This window comes from Podarcis erhardii, assembly GCF_964252035.2.
Source record: "Podarcis erhardii genome assembly, chromosome: 8".
Lineage (NCBI taxonomy): Eukaryota > Metazoa > Chordata > Lepidosauria > Squamata > Lacertidae > Podarcis > Podarcis erhardii.
Genome location: NC_138499.1, coordinates 44,652,268 through 44,675,955, shown reverse-complemented (window position 1 = coordinate 44,675,955; position 23,688 = coordinate 44,652,268). Strand labels below are relative to the sequence as shown.

General features: G+C 42.5%; 1 protein-coding gene across 1 annotated transcript in view; it reads right to left on the bottom strand.

The window, feature by feature from the left end:
• The window catches only part of CDH2 (cadherin 2), a 122,888-nt gene extending 100,433 nt beyond the window's left edge, over positions 1-22,455 (bottom strand). The window contains exons 1-2 of the mRNA XM_081873667.1: positions 21,649-22,455; positions 3,272-3,386 (exon numbers count right to left, since the gene is read on the bottom strand). Coding sequence (XP_081729793.1) covers positions 3,272-3,386; positions 21,649-21,723 — 190 coding nt within the window. The 5' untranslated portion in view covers positions 21,724-22,455. The remainder of the gene's footprint in view (positions 1-3,271; positions 3,387-21,648) is intronic.
• Positions 22,456-23,688: the final 1,233 nt, after the last annotated feature.

Below are 23,688 nucleotides of genomic sequence, written 5' to 3'. Positions count from 1 at the left end.
ACACTGATTCAAATAAAAAAGAAATTAAAAGCTGTCTTGTAATATTCACTTTCTGTAAATTGCAACTGAATTCCTGTGTTGTCTAGTGGTTGATACTTAACTGACTTTAATGTGTCTACTCTGAGTATAACCCAATTAGATAAAATACAGTAAAATGTACCGCTGTAATCCACTAACCCAGGGTGGTCTAATCTCTCAGACCAAGTGAGTCAGAAAAATACTTTGAATTTCTGACAACACCGAAGCACAACAGTTTGTTGCTGCCACTGCTGGTCATTAACCGGGGGGGGGGGGGGATAGCAAGGGCCATTTCAAAGGCCTCAAGGGCTGCATGTGACACAGAGGCTATGTGTTGGACCACCCTGAACTCGACAGTTATTTAAGGGCACTTGGCTTTCAGGTCAAATGTTTCCACTGCAAAATAAACTTTTCAGATTTATAGCAAATTAATCCACCAAGCTGTATTGTGACTAGTTTGTAAAGTCCTGTGTTGGGTTATCTGATAATGGAGAGGTTATTGTATATTTGGTGTCTACGTGTTTGGGGTGGGAGGAGACTGAGCCAAACTTTGGTTCGTTGAAAGGTGAGGTTTATGGCTAAATTTCAACACCCCACATTCTCATATAGCTAACTGCTTGCTACCTAAAAATTTATAGCAACCTTCCTTCTGGATGCTGGTACCACAAAACTCAAGAACAGCCACCCTGCATTCCATACAATTCATGACCTGGGCTTGTCACATGGACATCACACAATAAGAGTTCTGGAAGAGACCAGCCTCTTGTGGCATTGGATTTGTTAGGGGCATTAGGCGTTGTCTCTGAAGGAAAAAATATAAAACATTCTCTACCTCATAGCTTTTTTACATGCCCCGCCCCAGCCACTTCTGCTGTTGCACAGCATAGTTAATATTAATCGATGCTAAAACAGGTATGAAAGCTTCCAAACTCCTCATAACTTCACTGGAGGAAAGAGAAAAGGGTGTGAATGTGAGGCTTCATCTTGCAAATCATGGTTTAGTGTCTTGTGAAACCATGGTTTGGGTTGCTAAGCTAAACACTATCCCTATGGGTGTGTATAAGAAGACACCAGTGAAGCTTGCAGCAGAAGACCTAGAAAAGTACCTAGCAGAGAACTTCAGAGAGGCAAGGGATCTCAATTAACCAAAGTTTGCTCAGTACAGATGTTAACATTTAGCCATAGTTATACAAACCATGGTATGCCAGCCCCCTTCAAACTATGGCTTCATATTCTGGGTTGTGGCCAATAGTTACTCAGCCATGGTTATGTATGCAGATATAACGATTAATGTTAAACTTTATGTCTGTATAATAGTAGAATATTAACTATTAGATGAGTAGCATATTGTGATTGTTTCCCCCTCTTTTTTATTTAAATTGGGATATTTCATTATTTGTCTTTACAATGTTGTTATATATTGAAAGAATTTAACAAACATATTGTGATTGTACTCCCTTGGGATCAGTGTAAATAATCTCAAAGTTCTTCTTGAAACAAAGATTTCACACTTTATCTGCAGTTCCTTTGTTCAGATCCTTCACAAACATTTTTCTCCACAGGGCAAGTAGGAATACCTCTAGAAGACTTGGAAGAGAAACTTTACCAAAGTGACAGCTCTTTTCTTTTAGGTAACAAATTACTAGCAGAAGTGTGTGGTACTTTTTGTGAACTAGTTACTTTTCTGGGCAAATTATCTGCAAGTCTTCTTAAAAGGGAGGATTATTTTATACTTACTCGTATATGAATGTGAACAAAATCATCAGGAAACATTCTTTTGAAAACAGGGAAGAAACTGCTGTTTTGACTATTATGATAGGTGTGAATTGCAGCTAATTGCACTACCAAATTGAACTCTAGAAATTCATAGTTAAAGATAGAAACAGCAACACAATTCCCAATATCAAGAAACTAGTTTTGAAGAATATTCCAAGTTGTCTTATCATTTTTGAAACCTACTAATTAGTGAACCAAATATATGGAATTTATTTCCTTGCTTTAAATGAATCAAGGAAGTACTTTATTAAAGTCAGGATTTAATAATCTAAAACCAATAAATTCCTTTTGCATTTGAGATTCAATTATTGTTATGAAAGCACTAGGAAGGTCTGTAAAAATATAATTATGAGCAGACACTGCTGAATAGAATACGTTAAATACAAAAGAAAGGTTTTGTTTCAAGGATCAGTTTGATTTGTGGCTCCATTTTTTTTAAAAATCTTTTTCATTTATGTTAATGGCTTGATCTATGCAGCAATATTTGTAGAAGAAAGAAACAATGGATAGAATCAAATTAGTTTTTATTTAAGATAGATTTGAAACTCACTGAAACTAATCCTCTTGATCAGCGCCATAATTTCTAAATTAGCTGCAAAGTAATTTCTATGATATTCACAGCTTATAAAACAACAAAATTAATACATTTTTCTTACTCTGAGGCCCTCTACTGACAATTAAAATTCTCTCTCTCTCTCTCTCTCTCTGTATAGAGAAATCTGTCTAGCTGTGAAGTATCAGCAATATATTTCACACAATATATGTTTCTCACAGAACAGAAATAAATAAACAATTTTAATATTTTTGTGTTTCTTGAGATTTCTGCCAGCTTCTATGGCATTGAAGGCTGAAGAAATGGGAACCGCCTATCTTTTTGTTCTCATTCTGGTTATTATGCCATTTGGGGGAAAAGGATAGAGGGAATTTTTTAAAAGTAGGTAGCTTTCACAAATCATATGACAGCTTGGTAAAAGGCTTTTTTCACATTTACAAAAAACACTCAGAATGAGAGAAGTGGGTGAGGGGAGATGAGAACATAGATATTATACTATTTTATCCTTCTATGAACACTACCCCTGCCACATAGCAAGCAAATTTTGGTACAGGGAGGGAACTGATTTGGGGACAATCTTTTTCTGTAATTAAATTTCAGTTCCTAATTAGAATAAGAAAGGTCCTTGTTATAATTTACAAAATCGAGAATGATCTTATAAAGAGGGCTAACAGAAAAGTATTGCAATGAAGCCATCTCACAATGAGTTCTGTGGAAAAGTACTCTGGAAGAGGCATTTCAATGGCAAACCTTTGGTCAATCATTTCTATCCAACTGAATCCCAAAACTACATCTGGTAGTATATATCTGGTATATTACTGAAGTAAAAGAGGGTTCTTGTGTTATTTAAGGAAGTCAAACAATATACCTTAGAATTAATGTATGCACAAGAAATAAGAAACTAAATGTCACATGCAACTGTACCATTTAGAAGAGGCTGTCCTTCATGAACTCCCCTGGATATGACTGCATTGTAAACGTCTTCAGGAAACCCAGTCTTGCATAATGTGCCTTCTTCACAAGTTGCCTTTATAGGTGCCTGAAATGCAAGACAAAATTTATGTAATACTCGCAACCCCATTCAATTGAGAAGCATTGCACTTGGCATAAACCCCGATTTTGCTACTATCTTGTACAAACAACCTCTTTGTTTCTAAATGGCTGCAATTGGAATTCTGGGGGCAAAGGGTTAATCTTTTTGATAACTGGGATGCAAGGAACAAATCCCACTTGTCTAGTAAGATCTAAATAATACACAATCTTGATTCTTTAGATAACTGAATGTTTCAGCTTAAACAGCCATTCAGGCTGAAGTATAATTGTGGAAAAAACAAATTCATTTATTCAAATAAAAATAAATGTTATGGAAAACTGATTATCAAGTTTGTCAGATATGAATCTGAGGCATTCAAGAGATTTAATGGCCAATTCAAAACATGTTCACTAAACCTGTCAATACATTTCAAGTTCTGCTCAACTCTGAATTTGTCTGATTGGATAAATGCAGTCATATGAAATCTCTATACACATTTGCAAATAAATGTTTTTAATACAATCGTCTTTGCTATAAAGTTACTGAAGAATAGTTACTCAGTTCACAAAGAAAGCCTGATTTGTTGTCTTTATGAAACTGTTAACCCTTAACTGTTTTCATGCAGCATTTTCATTAATGGGAGTAAATAGTAATCTAAGTTAAACAGTTTAAAAAAACCACTCCTGTGTCATCTTACAGCACAACTTAAACAATTCCAATCTAAGCAGGTTTCTACAGACAGACATTTAAAATTTAAATAGTCCTTTGAACTATCACTAGTAAGCCATTTACACTGTTTGTAGCTAATACCATCAATTGGAGGCTTTCTTTAATATAGCTGATCTACCTAAATGCCAAGTATGACATTAATAACCATGCTGTCTCCTGCTCTTACCTCATTAAAACATACAACACTGTACAATTTAACAACCCACTTCTGAAGTGAAAGAAGGCCAAATAAAAGATCTACGTGACCAGAGTCAAAAACTATACTAGGTGGTATTGTACATTTCATTACCATAAACATTTTTAATCAGAGGACTTCCACTTCCCAAGTATTTTGGTGTCATATGAACATTAAGCTGCACACAAAATTTGACTGCAATTATCTTAGGCACCTATAGACAAACAACTGTGCTAAACAAAATGCACATGATTTCTGAATTACAAGAGAATTATTCTGGAAAATGCTAAGTACTGCTTTTAAACAACATCTGTAATAAACCCTGAAAATCAGAGCGGGAGGCGGTTCTTCAGCCCAAGATGCTGTCAGATTCCATAATTTAATAAACAAACTCAATGTAACTAACAAGGAGAGGGGGGGAAACAGACATCCTAACTACCCTTGAAACAAATAAATCCTGGGTGGGCAGCTGAGTAGATAACAGTATTTTAACAAGCCTGCACTGATGTGCATGGGAATCAGTTGGCCTTTCCAGCACGCTATATCTGCTAAAACAACTCTTATAAACTGAAACAATGCCCAATGAAACAAAGACTTGGGGACATGAATAAAGAGGCCTCTTTATGCTTTCATTTGCAACCTCTCAATTTTTCCCAGAGACAAAAGACAGCACTCTGTTCCCAAAAGCAAGTCTATTGTAAAGATTTTGTGGCCATAAACACATGAGAGGAATCAGAGATTCAAACTTTGACAATGCCTTAGCCTCTCGTGTTTTGCATTTGGAATTAAATAAAACTGAATCTTGAATCACCACACAATCTGGGTCGTTTCAAGTTCAGTTGAAGAGTATGAAGCATCACAGCCATACATTTCTCTTTTACATTTTTATTTCATGACACAGCAAAACAATTTAAAGCCAAACATTGTAATCTTCATAATACTGTAGAAAGGAAGCTGAAGCGTGTAAGAACAGCACTCCTTTCTGTCTAGGGTGCAGACTTCTCCCCTGAATGAAATCATAAAAACAATTCCCCTTTCCCCCTTGGGAAAACTATTAACAAAATGTTCTTTCTAGTAAAGATATGTCTGTAGAGATCTGTAAGAATCAAAGTAGCTTTTCATGGGAATTCTGCAGTTTTAAGATATGACCACCATTTTTTAAAAGTCTGTTTATACGTGCCTGGCAAAATTATAAAAACAAGAGTAAGGTGTTGTTTTTCAATTACTGAGCCATGGACCATTGCCAAACTAAGAGTGATTCTTCCCGCCAGTCCTCTGCTAGAGATTTGGCTCAGCTGCTGCTGCTGGGTGTGAAATCTCTGTTTTCTTCCTTCTGCAGAAGCAAATCAAACCAAACTTTGCCCTCCTCTCAGCAAGAAGATAAAGGCAACTGCACATCTTACACTTGCTATAGAGATGCTGTTTTAAATCATCTCACATAACAGATGTCATATTATGACGAAACATTTGTTTATAAAGAGAGGCTTGTGGATCATTCTTTTTGGACAGTTGTAAAAGCATGAATTGCAGGATGTGGGTGATGAACTACGACATAGCAACAGTTCAACAGTAATAAACCCTGTGAAGCAATTTAAATGGGCTGCACACAGCAACTGTAACTTGCAAAGGGACCTGAGATTTAAAAGCAGCAAAAACTCACCTCACTAGAGCCTTGAGTTTTCTAATAATCACTAGTGAGAAGCACTGTCATAAGGACCTAGGCAAAAATCCATCATAATTCTGCTTAAGGGGCCTGGCTAGTCATACGTTATATTTCCTAAAGTCATTGTTGTCTATTGGCGGGACTAATGAAATACCTTAAAGTGAGGCCAACAAAAATGTGATGTGAATGGCCTCTGAAATGCAGATCTGAATACAATCTACAGAGCCCTGTGGAAAGTGGGAGGGCAACATCAACGCTACTGCACAAGTACTAGACCATGAAAAATACCCTAAGTGCCACCTTCATGAGGCACAGAAAATACTGCTAGTATCTTTTGTCTCTGTTCTTACAAAAGTAATTGAAGCAAAAATACTGTTATCAAAAACTGACAGCAATGTAAGAGAATTAAATATACTAGCTTAATGACCGGCATATATCCGGGGGTCTCTCTGAAGGTATGCCAAGGGACTGAGTAGGCTAAGATTGCTGCACATCCATGGTCCCTCTGTCTTGACACACCATGTCCATGCCTCCACGAGCTCTGAGTACAGATGGAGAGTAACCCGCAATGGCTAACCTTTCCATAGTTTTACTAGGAAACCTTGCACTGCGGACCTCCCTCTCGAACTGTGGTGAGAGAGATCTGCTGGATGCAGCTGGCCATCATCTGCTCTTCCTGGGGCATTTGGGATTGCTCAAGTAGGCATCAGTTCTGGAAAAGTTTAAGCAACTTTAAGCAGGTAACTACTCAAATGCACAGGATAGGCAGGTCTTTTAGTCGGTGAAATACTATTACGGGAAAAGAACTGAAACAAGCTGGCCTACAAACCACCTGCAGGAAATATGTCACTCCATTGGTTTTTACTGAAATCAACAGAAATAAACTCTTAAGTAGATGGTAATTAAATTGCAGCTAGACAAAACATATCACATGTCACTAAAATGCAATTTTGCTTGGCTTAAAAAACATTTCAACTTTCACTCAAAACAATGAGAAAAGCAAAACACATACAGTATTCTGAATCTCTGCTAGATTAGTATCAAGTTTGAAAACCTAACTATAATATTGATTTACAACTGAACTTTTTAAATCATCATTTTTATCAACCTTGTGCCAACAGTCTACTAATTACTTTTAAATATTAGAAAACTGCTAGCCCATCACTGTAGATCAATCCAACTAGGCAGGGGGCAGAGCGACATTCCAGTTGAGGAAAAAATCTCAGTGGTCACTCAGCTGGATGCAAATAACTGATTCCTCAGTTAAAATACTTATACTTATTCTATCTACATTACAGTGTGTTATCTCACTAAAACAGATTGTTTCAAAATATGTCAGTGCTTGGCCCAATAGACGAGCTTCCTTAGGCTGAAAATAATCGCATCTAAAGTGACAATATTTTTAAATTTTTAAAAATAATTATTTTTCGCTTGTAATTAGTAACTCATCTGGTTGATTGTGACAGTCATAAGCAGCCACACCACTAAGGCAGAGAGCATAGATACAGATTGGTTTTCATTTTGCTTCTAATTGTATTTCACAGCTTTTAAATTTGCTGACCACTCAGAGAACATGGTTAATTGGGCAATATGTAAATGCTGAAAAATAATAATTAAATGCTATATTATTTCCCTGACTGGGTAAATGGCAAGGCTTAGCCCTCCCCAGCCCTCAAATCTGCAGTCTCCTAGGAAGAATAGTAAGGGGAACAGGACCCCACCCCTAGCAGATCTCCAAGCAACCAGAAATCCTGATGAGCCATCTTCCCTACTGAAAGATCAGAGAACTACACACCAATTGCATAGCTTCCTGGCCTTGGACCCCGTCATCTCCCTAGGAGAGCAAATGGCAAGCCCAGTAGGAGTTTCAGGGCTGTGAGTGAAGCACCCAGCCAGCTTAATGTGAGGTTACTCAGAGAAAGAAGGATGTGTGTATAACCAGCCAACCAGATCAAGGCCTGGTTGAACCAGGAAAGGGAGCCTCCAACTCCCATATAAGCTCTCATTCTGGAATGATTCATTGCCGAAGCAACAGCACCCTTAGAGGTCCAAGCATTCCTGAACAGGTGAAACAGAAATATCATTAAGCAGACAATAACATTAATTATTCTCTTCACCTTCTTGTCTAAAAGAGAGATTCGTATAGGGAAAAGATAGGAAACAGAGAACATAGACTGGGATAGTCAAGTACATCACTAGATCCCTATAAGCCTTCCAGCTTTAAGGCCAAATGCAAAAAAAGACTCACTCCTTTGGTATCAGGTATTTACAAGTAATAACACTAAGGTGGCATCCACCCCACCCCAATTTAGGACAAAAGATGTGGAAGAGCTGTAACAGCTACACTGCAGGAGAAGGTAATGAAAGAGGGAAAAACATAAAACAGGATTGAGGAAGGAGATAGTACCTCTCCCCAATATATTATTTGCAACACTGCTACTTTCAACCTTCTGATCATAATCTGATTGGAAGATAAACAAAACTGTTCCCAGTTCTGCTCTTTCTGTTCAATATTAGAAGCTTCATCTGTCTCTCCAGAGTATGAGACTGTAAAATGAGCAGGAGGTCTTTTTCCTGCAAGTACAGCTAATCTCTTCTCATAAATCATTACATCTTCCAGGGATGTTCAGGGTCATCGGCAAAAAACAAAAACAAAAACAAAAAAACTAGATAAGGGGGAAATGTTTGAAGGTATAATTTTCAACAGAATTGTACAGCCTCAGTATTACATTAAGAGCCCATTACAACTACCATGCCCCATCACTTGTAATATTGGTGTAAAAATACTATCCAGACCACAGGTAGTCAACCTTTTTATACCTACCGCCCACTAATGCATCTTTCTGGATGGTAACATTTCCTTACCGCCCACCAGTGTTCGATGGAAGGAGGATTCAGCTTGTGCTGTAGAACCCCCTACCACCCACCCATAACCCTGAAACACCCACTAGTGGGCGGTAGGGACCAGGCTGACAATCCCTGATCTAGACCTTAAATAGCCTAAATCACTGTTTCACTAGCTTTCACTGAACAGCCCTGATGTGGAGAGCATACTGGCCAATCTGTAATCACATGTTTTTATATGATGTATCAGCAAACAACTAAGCAGAGATGAAAAAAGAGGGAGTATTGGAACTTAAACTTAAGGCACAGGTGCATGCAAGGTGATCTGCCCCCACTTCTCAGGGCACCCTTGAGCAGGAAGGTCTGAAGGGAGATTCTAACCACAATCTGCTCAACTTGGTTGTAACCTCTCCACAGAATGGTGTTCAAGACTGAAATGAGGATTCTAACCACATTTGACTGATCACAGTTTAAATCTCTCTGCAGTCCTTTCTGCTCAATGTACAAAGGTTGGGAGAGGAAAAGGCAGGGCCTATATCAATGGGGCAGCGCCAGCATGTGCTCACACCCTACTAGGGATGGAAATTCGGTTTTGTTTTTATTTCAACAAAAAAACAAACCCTGCTTAATTCACACTTCTCACACCAATATGTGCATTAAAACACAGCTATCCTTCAAAATTCAGTTGTCTGGATTTTGTGATGCAGTTTCCCCCCAAACAACATGTACCAAAATGCATATTTTGGGGAAAACGTGCCTAAAAAGACATACAGTGGTGCCCCGCAAGACGAACGCCTCGCAAGACGGAAAACCCGCTAGATGAAAGGGTTTTCCGTTTTGGAGGCGCTTCGCAAAACGAATTTCCCTATGGGCTTGCTTCGCAAGACGAAAATGTCTTGCGAGTTCCTGCGGGGTTTTTTTCTCTTTTTTCCCCCTTTTCCTAAGCCCTAAGCCGCTTATCAGCTGATCCGCTAAAAGCCGCTAAACCGCTAATAGCGCTAATCCGCTAAGCTGTCAATGGGCTTGCTTCTCAAGACGAAAAAACCGCTATCCGAAGAGCCTCACGGAACGGATTAATTTCGTCTTGTGAGGCACCACTGTACATATGTTAGTGAAAATTACATACAAAAATGCCTAATATTAGGGAATAGTGTTCCAAAAATGTGTGTATTAATCAAAACTGCATACAAAATTGTTTTTATTAGGAGAAATTTGTGCTAAAGTGTTTTGTTTTTTTTAATCAAGTTACTGACTGCATAAATGTGGAAAACAAAATGTAAGATTGGAAGGAGAAACTTAAGTGAGCTGAAACATATATTTTTCCATCTCAAACTCTTGCCATCTTTGAGGCCTCACACATTCTTCTGAACACCTCTACGGGGATAGAAGGGGGAAAATATCACATCTACCCTTAAAGTTTGAATAGGACCGTAACATTTCACAATGCACACAGGGAAATGTGACCTAGAGCCACAAAAGGGTTGTATCCAAGAAAGTTATACAGTGTAGACCCAAATAAGTTAATGGACCCAAATCAGTCATGTCCATTAATTTACATGGGTTTACTCTGAATAGTACCAAAATTGAATAGCTGTCAACTTTTCCCTTTTCTTGCAAGGAATCCTATTCGGAATAAGGGGAACGTTGACAGCTATGAACAGAACACAACATCATCCTACACATGGAAAACTCACAAGTCAGGGAGGTTTCTAGCTGACCTTCTGATTATCTTTCCACCTGCAATTGTGTGTTTCTCCTCACTTATTTTGAGAAAATGCATACCATAACAACAAACAAAAACAACACACACACCAGTTTAAAAGGCCGTAAGTTTGTTTAATTAGCCGAAGAAGAGAAGTGTTTTTGCCTGGTACCTAAAGATGTATAACGAAGACGCCAGACAAACCTCCTTGGGGAGAGCATTTCACAAATTGGGAGCCATCACAAAAAAGGCCCATTCTCATGTAGCTGCACACAAGCATGGGCCTCAGGTGATGATCGCAGGATTTGGGTCAGTTCATCTGGGGAAAGGTGGTCCTTGAAGTATTGCGGTCCTGAGCTGTTTCAGGTTTTCTAGGTCAAAACCAGCACTCTGAACTGGGCCCAGAAACTAGAGTTGGCCCAGGATTGGCATTATATGCTCAAACAGTCTTGCCCAGGCAAGTAACCTGGCTGATGATTTCTGCACCAGCTGAAGTTTCCGAAACGTCTTCAGAGGCAGACCCACATATAACATGCTGCAGTAATCTAACCTAGAGGTTACCAGAGCACAGATGGCTGAAGTTAGGCTATCCCTGTCCATGCGGGGGGACAGCTGGGCCACCAGCTGAAGGTGATAGAAGGCACCACTGAGGCCACCTGAGGCTTAAGTGACAGGAATGGACCCAGAGGAACCCCAAGCTGCATATCCGTTCCTTCAGAGGGAGTGTAACCCCATCAAGAGCAGGCAGTATCCCATCCATCCAGTCTAAGGAACCACGCACTAACAGTGCTTCAGTCTTATCTCGATTGGGCTTCAGTTCATTGGCTCTCATCTACTCCATTATTGAGGAAGGTAACGGTCCAGCACATCCACTGTCACACTGCTGGGTTGCCTACATACACTGTATAAAAGGATGGGAGGTCCTTTCTCTGTACTAAACCTTTTACTTGTCTCATATTTCCCTATGTGATTTTCCCTTCAAGTTGTTTTTTTAGTGATATAAATAGCCTAGCTTGAACAACACTGCGAGTAGTAACCTTTATAATAATAAATGCCAATGGAAGTGTGGGAACTGTCATCTCTCCTAAAATTAAGAAAACTAACCTCTGTTGAGCCACAGGTCTGTATGATGCATTTCCTTAGTGTGCACTGAAACTCTGACCCCAGTTTTGAAGTCCTTGCACACTACAGCAATTTTAAATATTGAGTTCTCTTAACTAAATTAAATGCAGCTCTTGTGTTCCTTAATGCTTCAAAGCTCTTGGAAGTCAGTGGAGGCGCCAATCAGCGCAAATGTGTTGTGGGTAGGGCAGCCAATTTTAAACTGTGAAGTTTGTCAAAACACATCCCTTAGACAAAGAGATGAACTGATTTTACAACGGCAGAAGAGAAACACTTACAGTTAAATTGATTGGTCAGCTTTGCAAGGATGAAGTGGTATGTCTACTCTTTGGTTTATTTCATTTGACAACAGCACTTTCAGAGCCCAGGTTTGCAAAGGCAGTTGTGCATGCTTAAGAGTTATGGTTATAAAAGCCCACTGGAATTAACTGTATCCGTAAGTAGTAATTTCCAAGGCTTAAACCTTGGTATGCTACCAAACAGAACTAGTTTCTTCATCTAAGTTTTAGGGGGGAAAGGACAAAAACATGCTAATGACAAAACATATTCCTGAAAGGTTACACAGAAAAGGTTAATGTATCCTCATGGGGGAGACTTTTCAAGTCTATTTAAAAAACAAAAACAAAATTCAGTTCACAGAATACTTACAAAGTAAAAAACAAAAGGATATTTTAAAAACCATAGTTAACTCACTACTGTTTCTGTTCCCTAGCAGAACATAAAATATATAGCTGTGTTTCACACTGGGACAGTACAGCAATAATTTGGTTCAAACATAAATGATATTGCAAGTTGTATTGTAGCTTAGGCCACAGCCCTTTATCTCTAGGTATGCATTAAGGCAAAGTAACAAGATTTCACATGGGCCAAAATTTCATAAAGCATTTTCAGCTACTTTTCTTTTCTTTTCTTTGTTTTAACTATAGCATGAAAGGCTAGAAAACCTTTTGTTTCCTATTACATTTTGTTAGGGTATCATTATCCCTGAATGACTGAAGCGGGGGGGGGGGGTAGGCAATGTGCCAAATACAGGACTCAGGAGTAAACCTTTATTGTTTAGCCCCTTGTTTAATTAAATTAATTAATCTAAATTATTTTTAGGCTGCTTTTCTGGGCAAATGTCCCTGTAGCTTACAATACAATCCAGTTCAGTTCAGTGCAATGCAATGGAATTATGAAAAGTATAGTAATACAAAATTTTGAAATTTTGAACTACAACTCAATACTACACATTTTTTTTTTCCAACAGAGCAAAATGACACCCAACCCTAATTCCACTAGACCATCACACAGCTAATAAGCATCATGCCTAGAAGGCCAAATGAAAAAGACAAGTTTCAGGGCCTTCCAAAAATTCTGCAATGTAAAAATTTGATACAGGTCCAATGGAAGGGAATTCCATAGCCATCAGGCTACCGCAGAGAAGGATTTGTTTCCTTGTGGTCACCCACCATACCAGCTGTGGGGAGAGAAGACACATTAGAAGAGTCTCCAAAGCAGATCAAAGTCAGCAGCAGATTGCATGACGGGGTGGTGGTACTCAACTGTCCATGGTTGGTTGTGCTGCTACTTGTTGCAGAAAACAGAGGGAAAGGGCCCAAGGCAGTTGCGAGGTGCAAATGCACTGACAGGAGCACCTGACTGGCTCCACTGCTGCATTTGCACAGCACCAGACCTCACTGATGCCCTGCCCCTCCCGCTCTACCTCCTGGTAAGCAGTAGTAATGTGACCAACCAGAGGTCAGGTGAGCACTGCCATTCCACCACACTGCCTACTACAGCTTAAAGTGTGGTCAGATAGTATGTCTGCAGGTGCTCAATAAATAGTTTGGACCCAAACGGTTCCAAGGTGTGTTAGGACATTGTTGGCCGGTGATGAAATTCTTTCTTCCTTTCCATTTGTATTAATCATTGTCTAACACTGAGAATGGTTACTACAAATAAAAAGGAAGAAAGGACAAATCTCTCCAAACTGAGTGAATGGGCATTATAATGGCAAATAATTGTTCAGTGCAAGTACATGTAAAGTGAAAGCCAAAAAAATCATAACTTTGAATATATACTAATGGGGCATGAACTGACCAGGAAAGAGAGCTTGGGACCATAGTGGATAGCTTGCTGAAAATGATGACTCTGTGTGCAGAGGTTGTGAAAAAGGCGGAGTCATGTTATAGATCATTAGGAAACTGCTGATATCACAGCACCATTATACAAATCTGTGGTGTAGCCACACTTGGAATATTGTGTACAGTTCTGTTCACCGCACCTCAAAATAATATTGTAGAGCTGAAAAGATGTAGAAAAGCACAGCCAAAATGATCAAGGGACAGTAGCAACTCCCCTATAAGGAAGGGTTACAACATTTGGGCACTTTTAGTTTACGAAAAAAGGTGAGTAACATATGATAGAAGTATACAGAATTATGGATAATGACCCTTGGGATCCCTTCCAACTCTATAATTCTATGACTCTCTTATTTATTCTCTAAGTTTTAGTCAGCATAGGCCCACTAAAATTAATGAACACAACTAACTTAGGTCCAACATTTTCAGTGGGTCTGCTCTTAGTAAAACTTAGCTGAATACAACCCCAGGAATTTCTATCCCACAACCATTGTTAAAGCAGCATAACCATTGTACTGATCTTGCATCCATTTGAGCTTTGCATAGGAATGTTATACTGTACCTCTTGCATTTACTGACCAAATTATAGATATATCCATACGGGCAAAAAGAGATAATGTTCTGTGTACCTGATAAAGTGGGAACTAGTTCTTGAAATCTTAAAATAAAAATAAGCGTTAGTCTGCAATCCTAGCCCCACGTATCTGGGATTAAGCCCAGCTGAATTTAATAGGATTTACTTCTGAGTATACATGGTTAGAAATGCGTTGTTAAGTCTTTGAAGAGTCACAAGGCTTCTGGGAGACACAAGAAGCTGGTTTTTACCAAGTCAGACTACTGGTCTACCTATCTCAATACTGTTACATTGACTGACAGCGGAGAGACTCTCTCCAGGGTTTGAGGTACGGGGTTTTTCACAGCCCTACCTAGAGACACTAGGGATTGAACCAGGGATCTTCTGTATGAAACTCAAGATGTTCTACCTCTGAGCTACAACCCTTCTCCAAACTTCTGGTTGTTTAGATAACCCCTTTTATATTATCAAAAAGGGAAGTTCAGAAATGTTCATTTATTTTAAATTTTAAGGAACTTAAAAGCAGATGCTGCATAGATATGAGCAATTCACTTTCTTAAATAAGGAACTGGAGAGAGAGAGAACGCACAAGTCAAGGAAAGAACCAGGCGTGAGTCACTCTGAGTGGTCACCATCACTTAATAAAAATAGCTTTTCTCAATTTTATAGTCTACACAATTGGCGTCTGTAGTAAAAAGAATCTGAATGTTTTTACCCTTTCTATTATTAGATTGTTGGGTGAGTTTGAGCTTCTTTCTCTAGCCATCTTATTCCACAAGACTTGGCTTCTGCTGACGTTACTGGGAGTTTCCTATTCTACTCACAGGGTAGCTGAACATGCCCAATAATGGGTTCCAACTCACCAGCTGGGAAAAAAAAGTTGGGTAGATATTGACTCGTACACTGGAGGGAGATAAAAACTGCAGGCACCAACAGGGGAAAAACTGCTTATACAAACTTGGATAAAAGTATTTGCTCACAGGATGCAATAAGTTCATCTTAGCGGAGAAAAGGAAATCTGTATATTTTATCTTCTACTCTATACAGTTTTTATACTGCTTTATTGTTTAGTTGTACTTTATTTTTTATTATTTTATTTTCAGCCAGGGTTGGTTTTAACTAAAAACTGTTTCAAGGATGAAGTTCTCTTTAAAAAGTGTGGTAAATATTTCCAAACAAATCGGAGAACAAGATAAATAATCCTCCCAGTTGATGCTTCAGCAAGACATTCTGAATAACAAACACTGTGGTTCAAATTATCATTCTGCTGCCACCTAAAACTTAATAGGAATTACTGAGTCTTGCATGATAGCGAATCAGAATGTGAAATGGAATGGGGAGAAGACTTTTAAAATAATGTCAATAGATTGAAAATATCTTATTATAAATGTGCCTTAAAGATTTATTTGAAACGCTGATATTTAGTATAATGAAAATGTCTCCTAAAATGTTAATGTATTCAACATTTAAAGGCACATCATCTTGACTTTAAACCAGATAAAACAGGTATGCAATGTGCATTTTGTCAAATAATTGTATTGCTCCCAAAGTCGGTTTCTGTCTTGTTTCAGAAACATATTTGAAATGCATCTGCTAGGTTAATATGTATATAAAACATTTCCTTAAAAAGAATGGCTTCTTCCACCCATCTGTCAAAACAACAGTTCAGTATTTCCCCAGAAAATGATGGTGAGATCATCGATAGAAGAAAAGCTATTTGAAGTTTGGTTGGTGGCATTGCATGCCTTTTATTATTTTGTATACCGCTTTGAGTTTTTTTAATGTTTAAGCAGTCTAGAAATATTTATAATAAAATAAATATCAATAAAAATTGTACTTTTTGGGTTTGTCACAGATTTGAATGATGTCACTGATATTGATACAAAAGAAACTAGAATTTCAAAATACTGATTATTTTCCAGTAATCAGAAATTAAAATTACTCATAATAAACTTCTGCAATGTTTTGCAAAAATGTGAAACATAACCCTGGGAAAGAAAGCTAAAATATTGACAAATTCTAAATTTAATATAAAAAACCCCACATTTCAAAAGGAATTCCAGATATCTGGGATATAGCATCATAGTCTAGAAGTTTCCACTGAGAAAACATGATTTGTAGAGGCAGAAGAATCATAAGTAGACTCAAGATTCTTTATATTAACCTACTGAAGTGCTTTGCCACTTATTCTTATTAATTAGGACTAACCTACCTATGTAGTTCCGTATCCCAAAAAACATGGGATGGGATGCCATTGCACCATGCACCTCCCCACCCTAGCTTCACATCATTGGCTGGCAGAGACAGGAAGATGCACCACATGATAATGCCATGTCACACCATGTTAATATTACATTAAAAGGAAAAAGCTACAGAGTGCTTCTCCATGTCTCTTATAAATGTCTAGTTTGGCCCCTAGACCTCCATAGCCCTATTTAAGAAGCTGGAAAGATAACGAATCTGCACACAACTTCAAAAACTGGGGTAAAGGCAACAAAAATGGTAGTAGCACTCATAAATTAATAATAATTAATAATTAATTAATTAATTAATTAATAATAAAGGAGAACCGCATAAGTTTTGGTGCCAATCACTGGGACCTGAATGTGCATCTGCTTTGCTACTAGTCAGTTTTAACACAACTAAAATCCATTTCCCATAATCAATTTTCAATACTCATATTAACTTTTCAGACCAATATCTTAGCCATACTCAGAAACCACACAATGAAAGAAACTAGAATTAATAATTAGGATTGAAAATTTAACTGAAGCTTTTCCTAAGAACTATTGCCTCTGGAGGTCATTCGAAATCCTTTGTGATGTTTTGCCTCCAGTTTTCCCACACAGACTTCCTCTTTTCCCAATTCAGAAGCACTTATGGTTTCTGATGTTAAAGTATGCGTGTTTGTGTCACACACACGCACGCACGCACGCACGCACACACACACACACACCTTTCAAACTTTCCCCTTTTCCTTCAGAGTGCCAAGCTTCTACATAACAACCACAGATTTTACCTAAAGTAAATCATCAATGAAGTGAGTGTTTAATCATCAGTTACCAGTATGTTCCTAAATGCTGCATTATTCCAAACATTGACTGAACCTATACTGAACAAGCTGTTTGCTCTGCTGTGCAAATGATGAGTGATGAATTCATTAAAAAAAAACCTCAAGGAAATATCTGACAAAGGCTGAAAGCAATATAAAACAATTTAAATAAAACCTAGCCAAGGTATAGGTCCTGAAACAATATTATTTTCTTATAACTGAAATTCTCTTGCACTAGCAATGTACGCAATGTAAAAGTTTTAAATAATTTCTGACTTGCAAGAGAAAACAAAAAAAAAGCCAAGCAATAGTTAAAAATCAAAGGCCACTTTCCAGACACAGGTTTAGAAAACTGATTTCATACTTAACTATCAGTGTTGTTACACCCTGTTAAAAAGAGAGTCCTAACCTGATTTAATGTGTACCCAAACAAGGAGGAAATTGGATTTTCCAACCATGACATGCCACTGGAACTCTCTGATACACAAAAGCAATAAAGACAGTTCCTGTCCATAATTCATAGATCGCTTTAATTTAAAAACAGTACTTATAGGGGGGAAACCACACGGTGAAATAAAAGTTTAGCAGAGAACTCAAGTTTTAAAGTTTACCAAATAACATCTGGAGATAAAAAAATTTTTGGAGGCATCCTAAAAAGAGAGAATGAGCCTGACAAAGAAATTGTGTAATGGGGGGGGGGGGAGTGGACTCTACCTTAAAAATTTGTAGAAAAGCAACCCAGACTCCGGGTATAAACAGACCCTGAAAACAATAAACCTAGCTAAAAAGTTAAAACAATCCTCCCCAAAAGGGAGGCAGAGTTTGAAAGAAAGACACAGAAGGTGCAACATTGACACTTTCCCATCAGGGCAAACTAACCTATTAAACCAGTGAAAAATCCCCCCCCCCAGCTGTTTAGGATCAATGTTTCAGCACCTCAACTGCCTGATGCAGCCATCAGAGCTACAGAAAGAGAATATTGGCTGCACAGGAGAAAGCAAAAAAAAAAAAAAAAAAGCAGTAATTTGAAATAAAGGGCAAGGGAAGGGAGCTTTGCAACATGCCAAGTCTGTGTTTACTACGTTTCAGAAGCAGGGATTCAGTTCACAGCCAGAGAGTAATCTGAGCTCTGCACCATGGACAGTGACTGCTGCTGCAGCTACTGCAGCTGCCTCCCTGTACCCAGATCACTCAACCCCTGCAGGATTTAAACCGGATATCACCCACTGCTGAAAGCCAGCCCACTCACACAGCCCGCTACACAAATACCCCTTACCCCAGAGTCCCTTGCCCGTTCTCGACGATATGCTCCAGCCACAAATGCCATTAAGAGGCAATGAGCTGCACCATCTGTCCCGGAGATTTACTCCTGCTTGCCCTTTGCACTAGGAAGAGGACGAGTTTTGCTGACCGAAGTGCCAGCATCCATCCTCTGTCCCCTGCCTTATTGGAACTCACTTTAGGAAAATCCCAGGACACCCCTCACCCCCCCCCAAAAAAACCCCACTCAACCCTACACATTTCCATTTCAAATGCACATCAAATACAGTTCATCCATTACTCCAGAGAACCTTTCACAAACTATTTCCAGAGGCGTAGCCATGTTAGTCTGTTGCAGCAAAACCAGGGGAGTCCGGTGGCCATGCAAAGAGCACACACCCTATTCCAACAGGATAAGCCCCAAAATGCAGGATAATCACTTAATTGAATTTTCATCAGCATATGTCAAGTGGTATCTGCTTCATGAGAGACAGCCCTAATGCTGGTATCTATCTATACAAGCTGTCCCACATCCCAGATACATTCCTTACACAGTCGATATTCACTGAACAAGCCATGGCAATGCTCCTCTACCTTCAGATGCACAAAAACACCCCAGGAAAATCCAAGTAATTAAACCACCAATTCCTGCCCAGACAAATCAAATCCTTACTCTGGAGACCTGGGCCCACCCTAATTTAGCACTTTCGGCATCGATGGACTACTGCCCACTCCTGGTGCAGAATCACAAATTATCAGGCAAGACATCCAGCTTGCTGGTAGAGAATCTGATTTGCATGCAGAAACTCTTAGGTTCAATCCCCAGCAACTTTAGTTAGGGCTAGCAAGGTCCTGTCTGAAACCCTGCAGAACTGCTGCCAGTCAGTGTGGACAGTATAAGGCAGATTCCTATCTGTTTCCCAACAAAATGGTACACAGCCTTACCCCCATACCATCCTATGCGTTCCAGGTGACCAGTGTCCACCAAATGCAGAAACACCAGCAATGCTCTCCAGGCAGATCCCTACTTTGCAAAAGTGTAAACAAACCAGTCTTAAGCCTTCACCAAGGCTTGCAAACCTCTCGCCTCATAAAAGCATACATCCTTCCCTTGTCCAAGTCAGCTCACTCTTTGCTCAGCAAAGGACCAAATCCGATCTCTGAAATATTAATTCCTGACTTGGGTGAAAGGCGACTCACCCCTTGCCAGCAAGCATCACAGTGGCACAGACCCTGTCAACTTTGGGCAGATCTCCAAGGATGGCGGCTCTTTCAATCCCTACAAGTATTGGCCAGAACCTCAGTCTCAACTATTGGGGTGCATGGACATGCCTCCCACTTGCCTTCGCGTGGCCTTCCCGCAGCGCCCCCTGTTGGGCGAGGGAGGTGGCAAAGCTTTATTAAGCAAGAAGAATTCGCCTCAATGGAAATTCCCGTTAGCTGTTGCAGCAGGGGTAAAAAAACACAGCAGGACGCCAGCGGGGGAGGAGGCGAGCGAGGCTGCCGGGCGGAGGCGGAGGCTGATTAAATTCTTCCCGGGAAGGGATTAGGGAGCCGAGCAGAGGGGCGAGGCAGCGGCTCCGCACGCTCCTCTGTACCGGACCCGAGGCCACGGAGGGCGGCGTTCCGGACACGCTTGGCTCCACTAACCCCGGGGTCCCTGAGCAGGGTGGCTGCTCAGGTAGCAGCTCTCGCCGGATTCGTTAAACGGGCAAAAGTGAAGTGCACACCGTTGCCTTAAGACTCTGTGCCGGTTAATGCGAAATAGCCGACCGGCGCCCTGATTCTGGGGTCACAATGACTACTAAACACAGATTAAAATCCCACGCGATTCACAAACAGGCCCTGCGGTGTGTTACATATGCTCCCTTTAACCTTCCCGATTGTATACAAGGAGGGGGGGATGTGTCGTGGTTTTTTTAAAAAAGTAACTCATCAATTCAATGAGATCTATGGAGTTTGCACTTCGTGGTTGTGTAACTGCGAGACCCGAGTGGGCTGGCAATCTGGCATCTGGAAGGCAAAGTAGAAAGAGCGCGCGCGGGTTGAAGAGGACGACAGGGAGAGAGGGTGGTCTGGTGGCCCCTGCCATGGGAAATAAATCCCACCCCAGCCTTCGATTTGCGAAGCAGGTGTCTCAACACAGAGACCGGCCCCCACTCTGTTTATCCAGGGTGACTTCCATCCTCGGGGAAGTCTGCTCTTCCAGAAGGAGCGTGCGCATCTCCGCCTTGCCAGCAAGGAGCAAAGAAGCCCTTGCTCCCATCCCAAGGGAAGAGGTGGGTGGCATCCACTCCTTTCCCACGCTCCCTCCCCAAGGAAGAGATGGCGCCAAGTCCCTGCCCCACTTCTGCTCGTCCCCAGGTCGGAGGGATCCCGCTTCCCACTTCAACTCCCCAGCCGCACGCCCCGCGGTGCCTTTATTTACAATCATCGGTCTCATCCTTCTCGACCCGCAGGCCGACTTTTGTTTGACCCCACCCATCAGATCCAACGCCCGTGCAAGGGGTGGGGGGTGGGGGGTCACTGGGTCCTAACTTTCCGCCATAACGCTTCTGCACCCCGGTCTTTCTTCCCTACGCAGGCAGATGCATCTCTCCACTATTCGTCTTCTTACTAACGCCGAAGCGAGCACCTGCTCCTTTCCGCCGTGGGAAATACGAGTCCCTAACTCGCGTTCCCGAGGAAGCTCCAGCCTCCCCTCGGCAACTCCTCTCCCGCCCCCCTTCGCTACACCCCGTCTTCGTCCCCCAACACCTTCCGGGACCAAGGGGGCCGCTTTCCCCCAAGCCCCCTCCCCGCCCCAGCTTCGCAACCCGGTTCCAAGCAGGCCCAGCTTAGCCTCCGGGGCAGCGCGGGGAGCCCGGGCTGCTTCGCCCGCGGCCCCGGCGGCGGCATCCTCTCGCCAGCCCCGCCACCGCCCTTCGGCGGGAACAAAGAGCCCCCAGCCCCGCTGCTGCGGCTCTCCTCTGTCGGTCTGTCGGTCTTCCTTCCTTCCCCTCGCTCCCTCGCTCGGCTCTTTACCTGCTGCAGGGCCGCCAGCACCAGCAACAGCAGCGGCGGCAGGATCCGCGGCGGCGCTCCCGCTAGCCGGCACATGGAGGCGAAGCGGTGGCGGGGGGAGGCGTGCACGGCGGAGCGAAAAGTCCGCGGATGGGGGCCCGGCGGCGGCGGCGGCGGCGCGGGCCAAGGCGGGAAGGGCGGCAGGGGGCGGCGGAGGATCCGCGGCGCTCGCCTGGGAGGAAGGGGCGACGGAGCTCCCGGTCCGGGGTTGTCGGCGATGGGTGACTCGCACAAAAGGCAGCGGCCGAAGGAGTCTCTTCGTGAGGGGCGCTGCCGAGGGGGGGGGGCTGGCGGTGTTAGCGGTTCCCGCGGGCTTTCCCCGGGCACATAGCCCGTCTTCTTCGCTCCGGCGGCGGCGGCGGCTGCCTGCTTGTCCTTCTCGCCGGCCGGCTTGAGGCAGCCTCCCTCCCTCCTCCTCCTCCTCCTCCTCCTCAGCGCGTCGCCAAGTGCGCCCTGGCAGCGCCGCTCCGACGCCGGCTCTGCCGCTGCTGCATGCTCGCCGCGAGTCCTTCGCCTCCTTCACTTTCTTGCCTCGCTTCGTCTCCCTGCCGGCCAGCAGACAGTAGCGGCGGCGGCAGCAGCAACAGCAGCAACAACCCCCTCCGCTTGCACACACGAGGATAACAATACCACAGCAGCCTCTGCCTCGCTCGCGCGGCGTTCCTCTGTGCGCCTGTATGTATGTGAGTGTGCGCGCGCGCTCGCGTATGTGTGTGTGTATGTGTATGCCTTCACTTGCGCTTGGCTGCTGCTGCTGCTGCTGCTGCTGGCAGCTTCACCTCCTCCTCCTCTCCTCCTCCTCCTCCTCCTCCTCTTCTTCCCCCCTCCTCCCCGGCTCTCCCTGCCGGCCGCACGGCCAATGGGAAGCAACCGGCTCCAGCTCAGCTCAGCCCTTTGCCCGGGCCAGGCAACCGCCCACAGCTACCCCCGAGCGAAAGGTTGAGCTGCTGCTGCTGCTGCTGCTTCAGCCAGAGCGAGGTGCGCAGAGGAAGCCGAGGGCTTGTTGTGGGCACTTTACCCCTCAGCCAGGACCACGGGCCGGGCGTGTCTGGTCTGCACACCCACAGAATGGGGATTTTAGGCAGGATGATAGGGAGAGAGAAAGAGAGACTCGAGGTAACGTTCCGACACGACCGTGAGAAAGCCTCGCGCTTTTATTATGAGCCGGGTGAGAGGACTCTCTCCGGCGAACGTGAGAAATGCCTGTGCAAAACAAAAAGCCGAGGCAAGCCAAGGCGGGCGACGCCAGGGCACGCTGCTCTTGCCCCCATTGTCTGGAGGCGTTTTGCGACGAAGCCACCTGCTGGGAAAAGCGGCTTAGCTGAGGAGGCGGCTGCGTCGCCTTTTGTTTTTGCTCCTCTCCCGCCATCGCCCAGGAGCCTGGAATGGGACCAGCGCGCCAATTAGGAAGTTTGCGGTCCCTGCGCGCCGTGGGTTGGCGGACCTTTTTTCAACCCGCGGGCGCCCCTCCTCGAGATTCTGCTACCTGCTTCGTTACTCGCCAAATGTGCAATTAAATATTGCACATACTGTATATGTAATTGCTTTTTAAAAACAAAAACTTTGCCTGCTGCTGCTGCCTCTGCTGGGCAGCGCTCCAGCCTGCGTACCCAAAAAATGTCAGGCTGCATAACGGAAATTAGGAAGGTTGCTGAGTGCACAGGAAACCTCGAGGATTAGTGCTGGGTCATTTGCAGAGCTGGCAAGGATTTTTCCCTCACCCTACAGGTCACTGAGCAAACTTGCTTTGTGTCCATGCATCAAAGCCTCCTGCCGGAGAGAAAGAGCAAAAAAAAACGGGGGTGGGGAGAGGAGAGGTTGCAAGCGCTGGCCCCCAGACAGTGTTCTAGAAGCGAGTAGGCTCCGGATAGCTGTTGAGAATCGAGCAGTTCGTTTAGGATTGTGCTTGCACGGAGGGCTGAAAACATTGAATCTGGAAACTCTGCAAACGGCTGTGCAGGTCTTTTCAGGCCAATGCTGGCTTTGCAATGACACACTGTA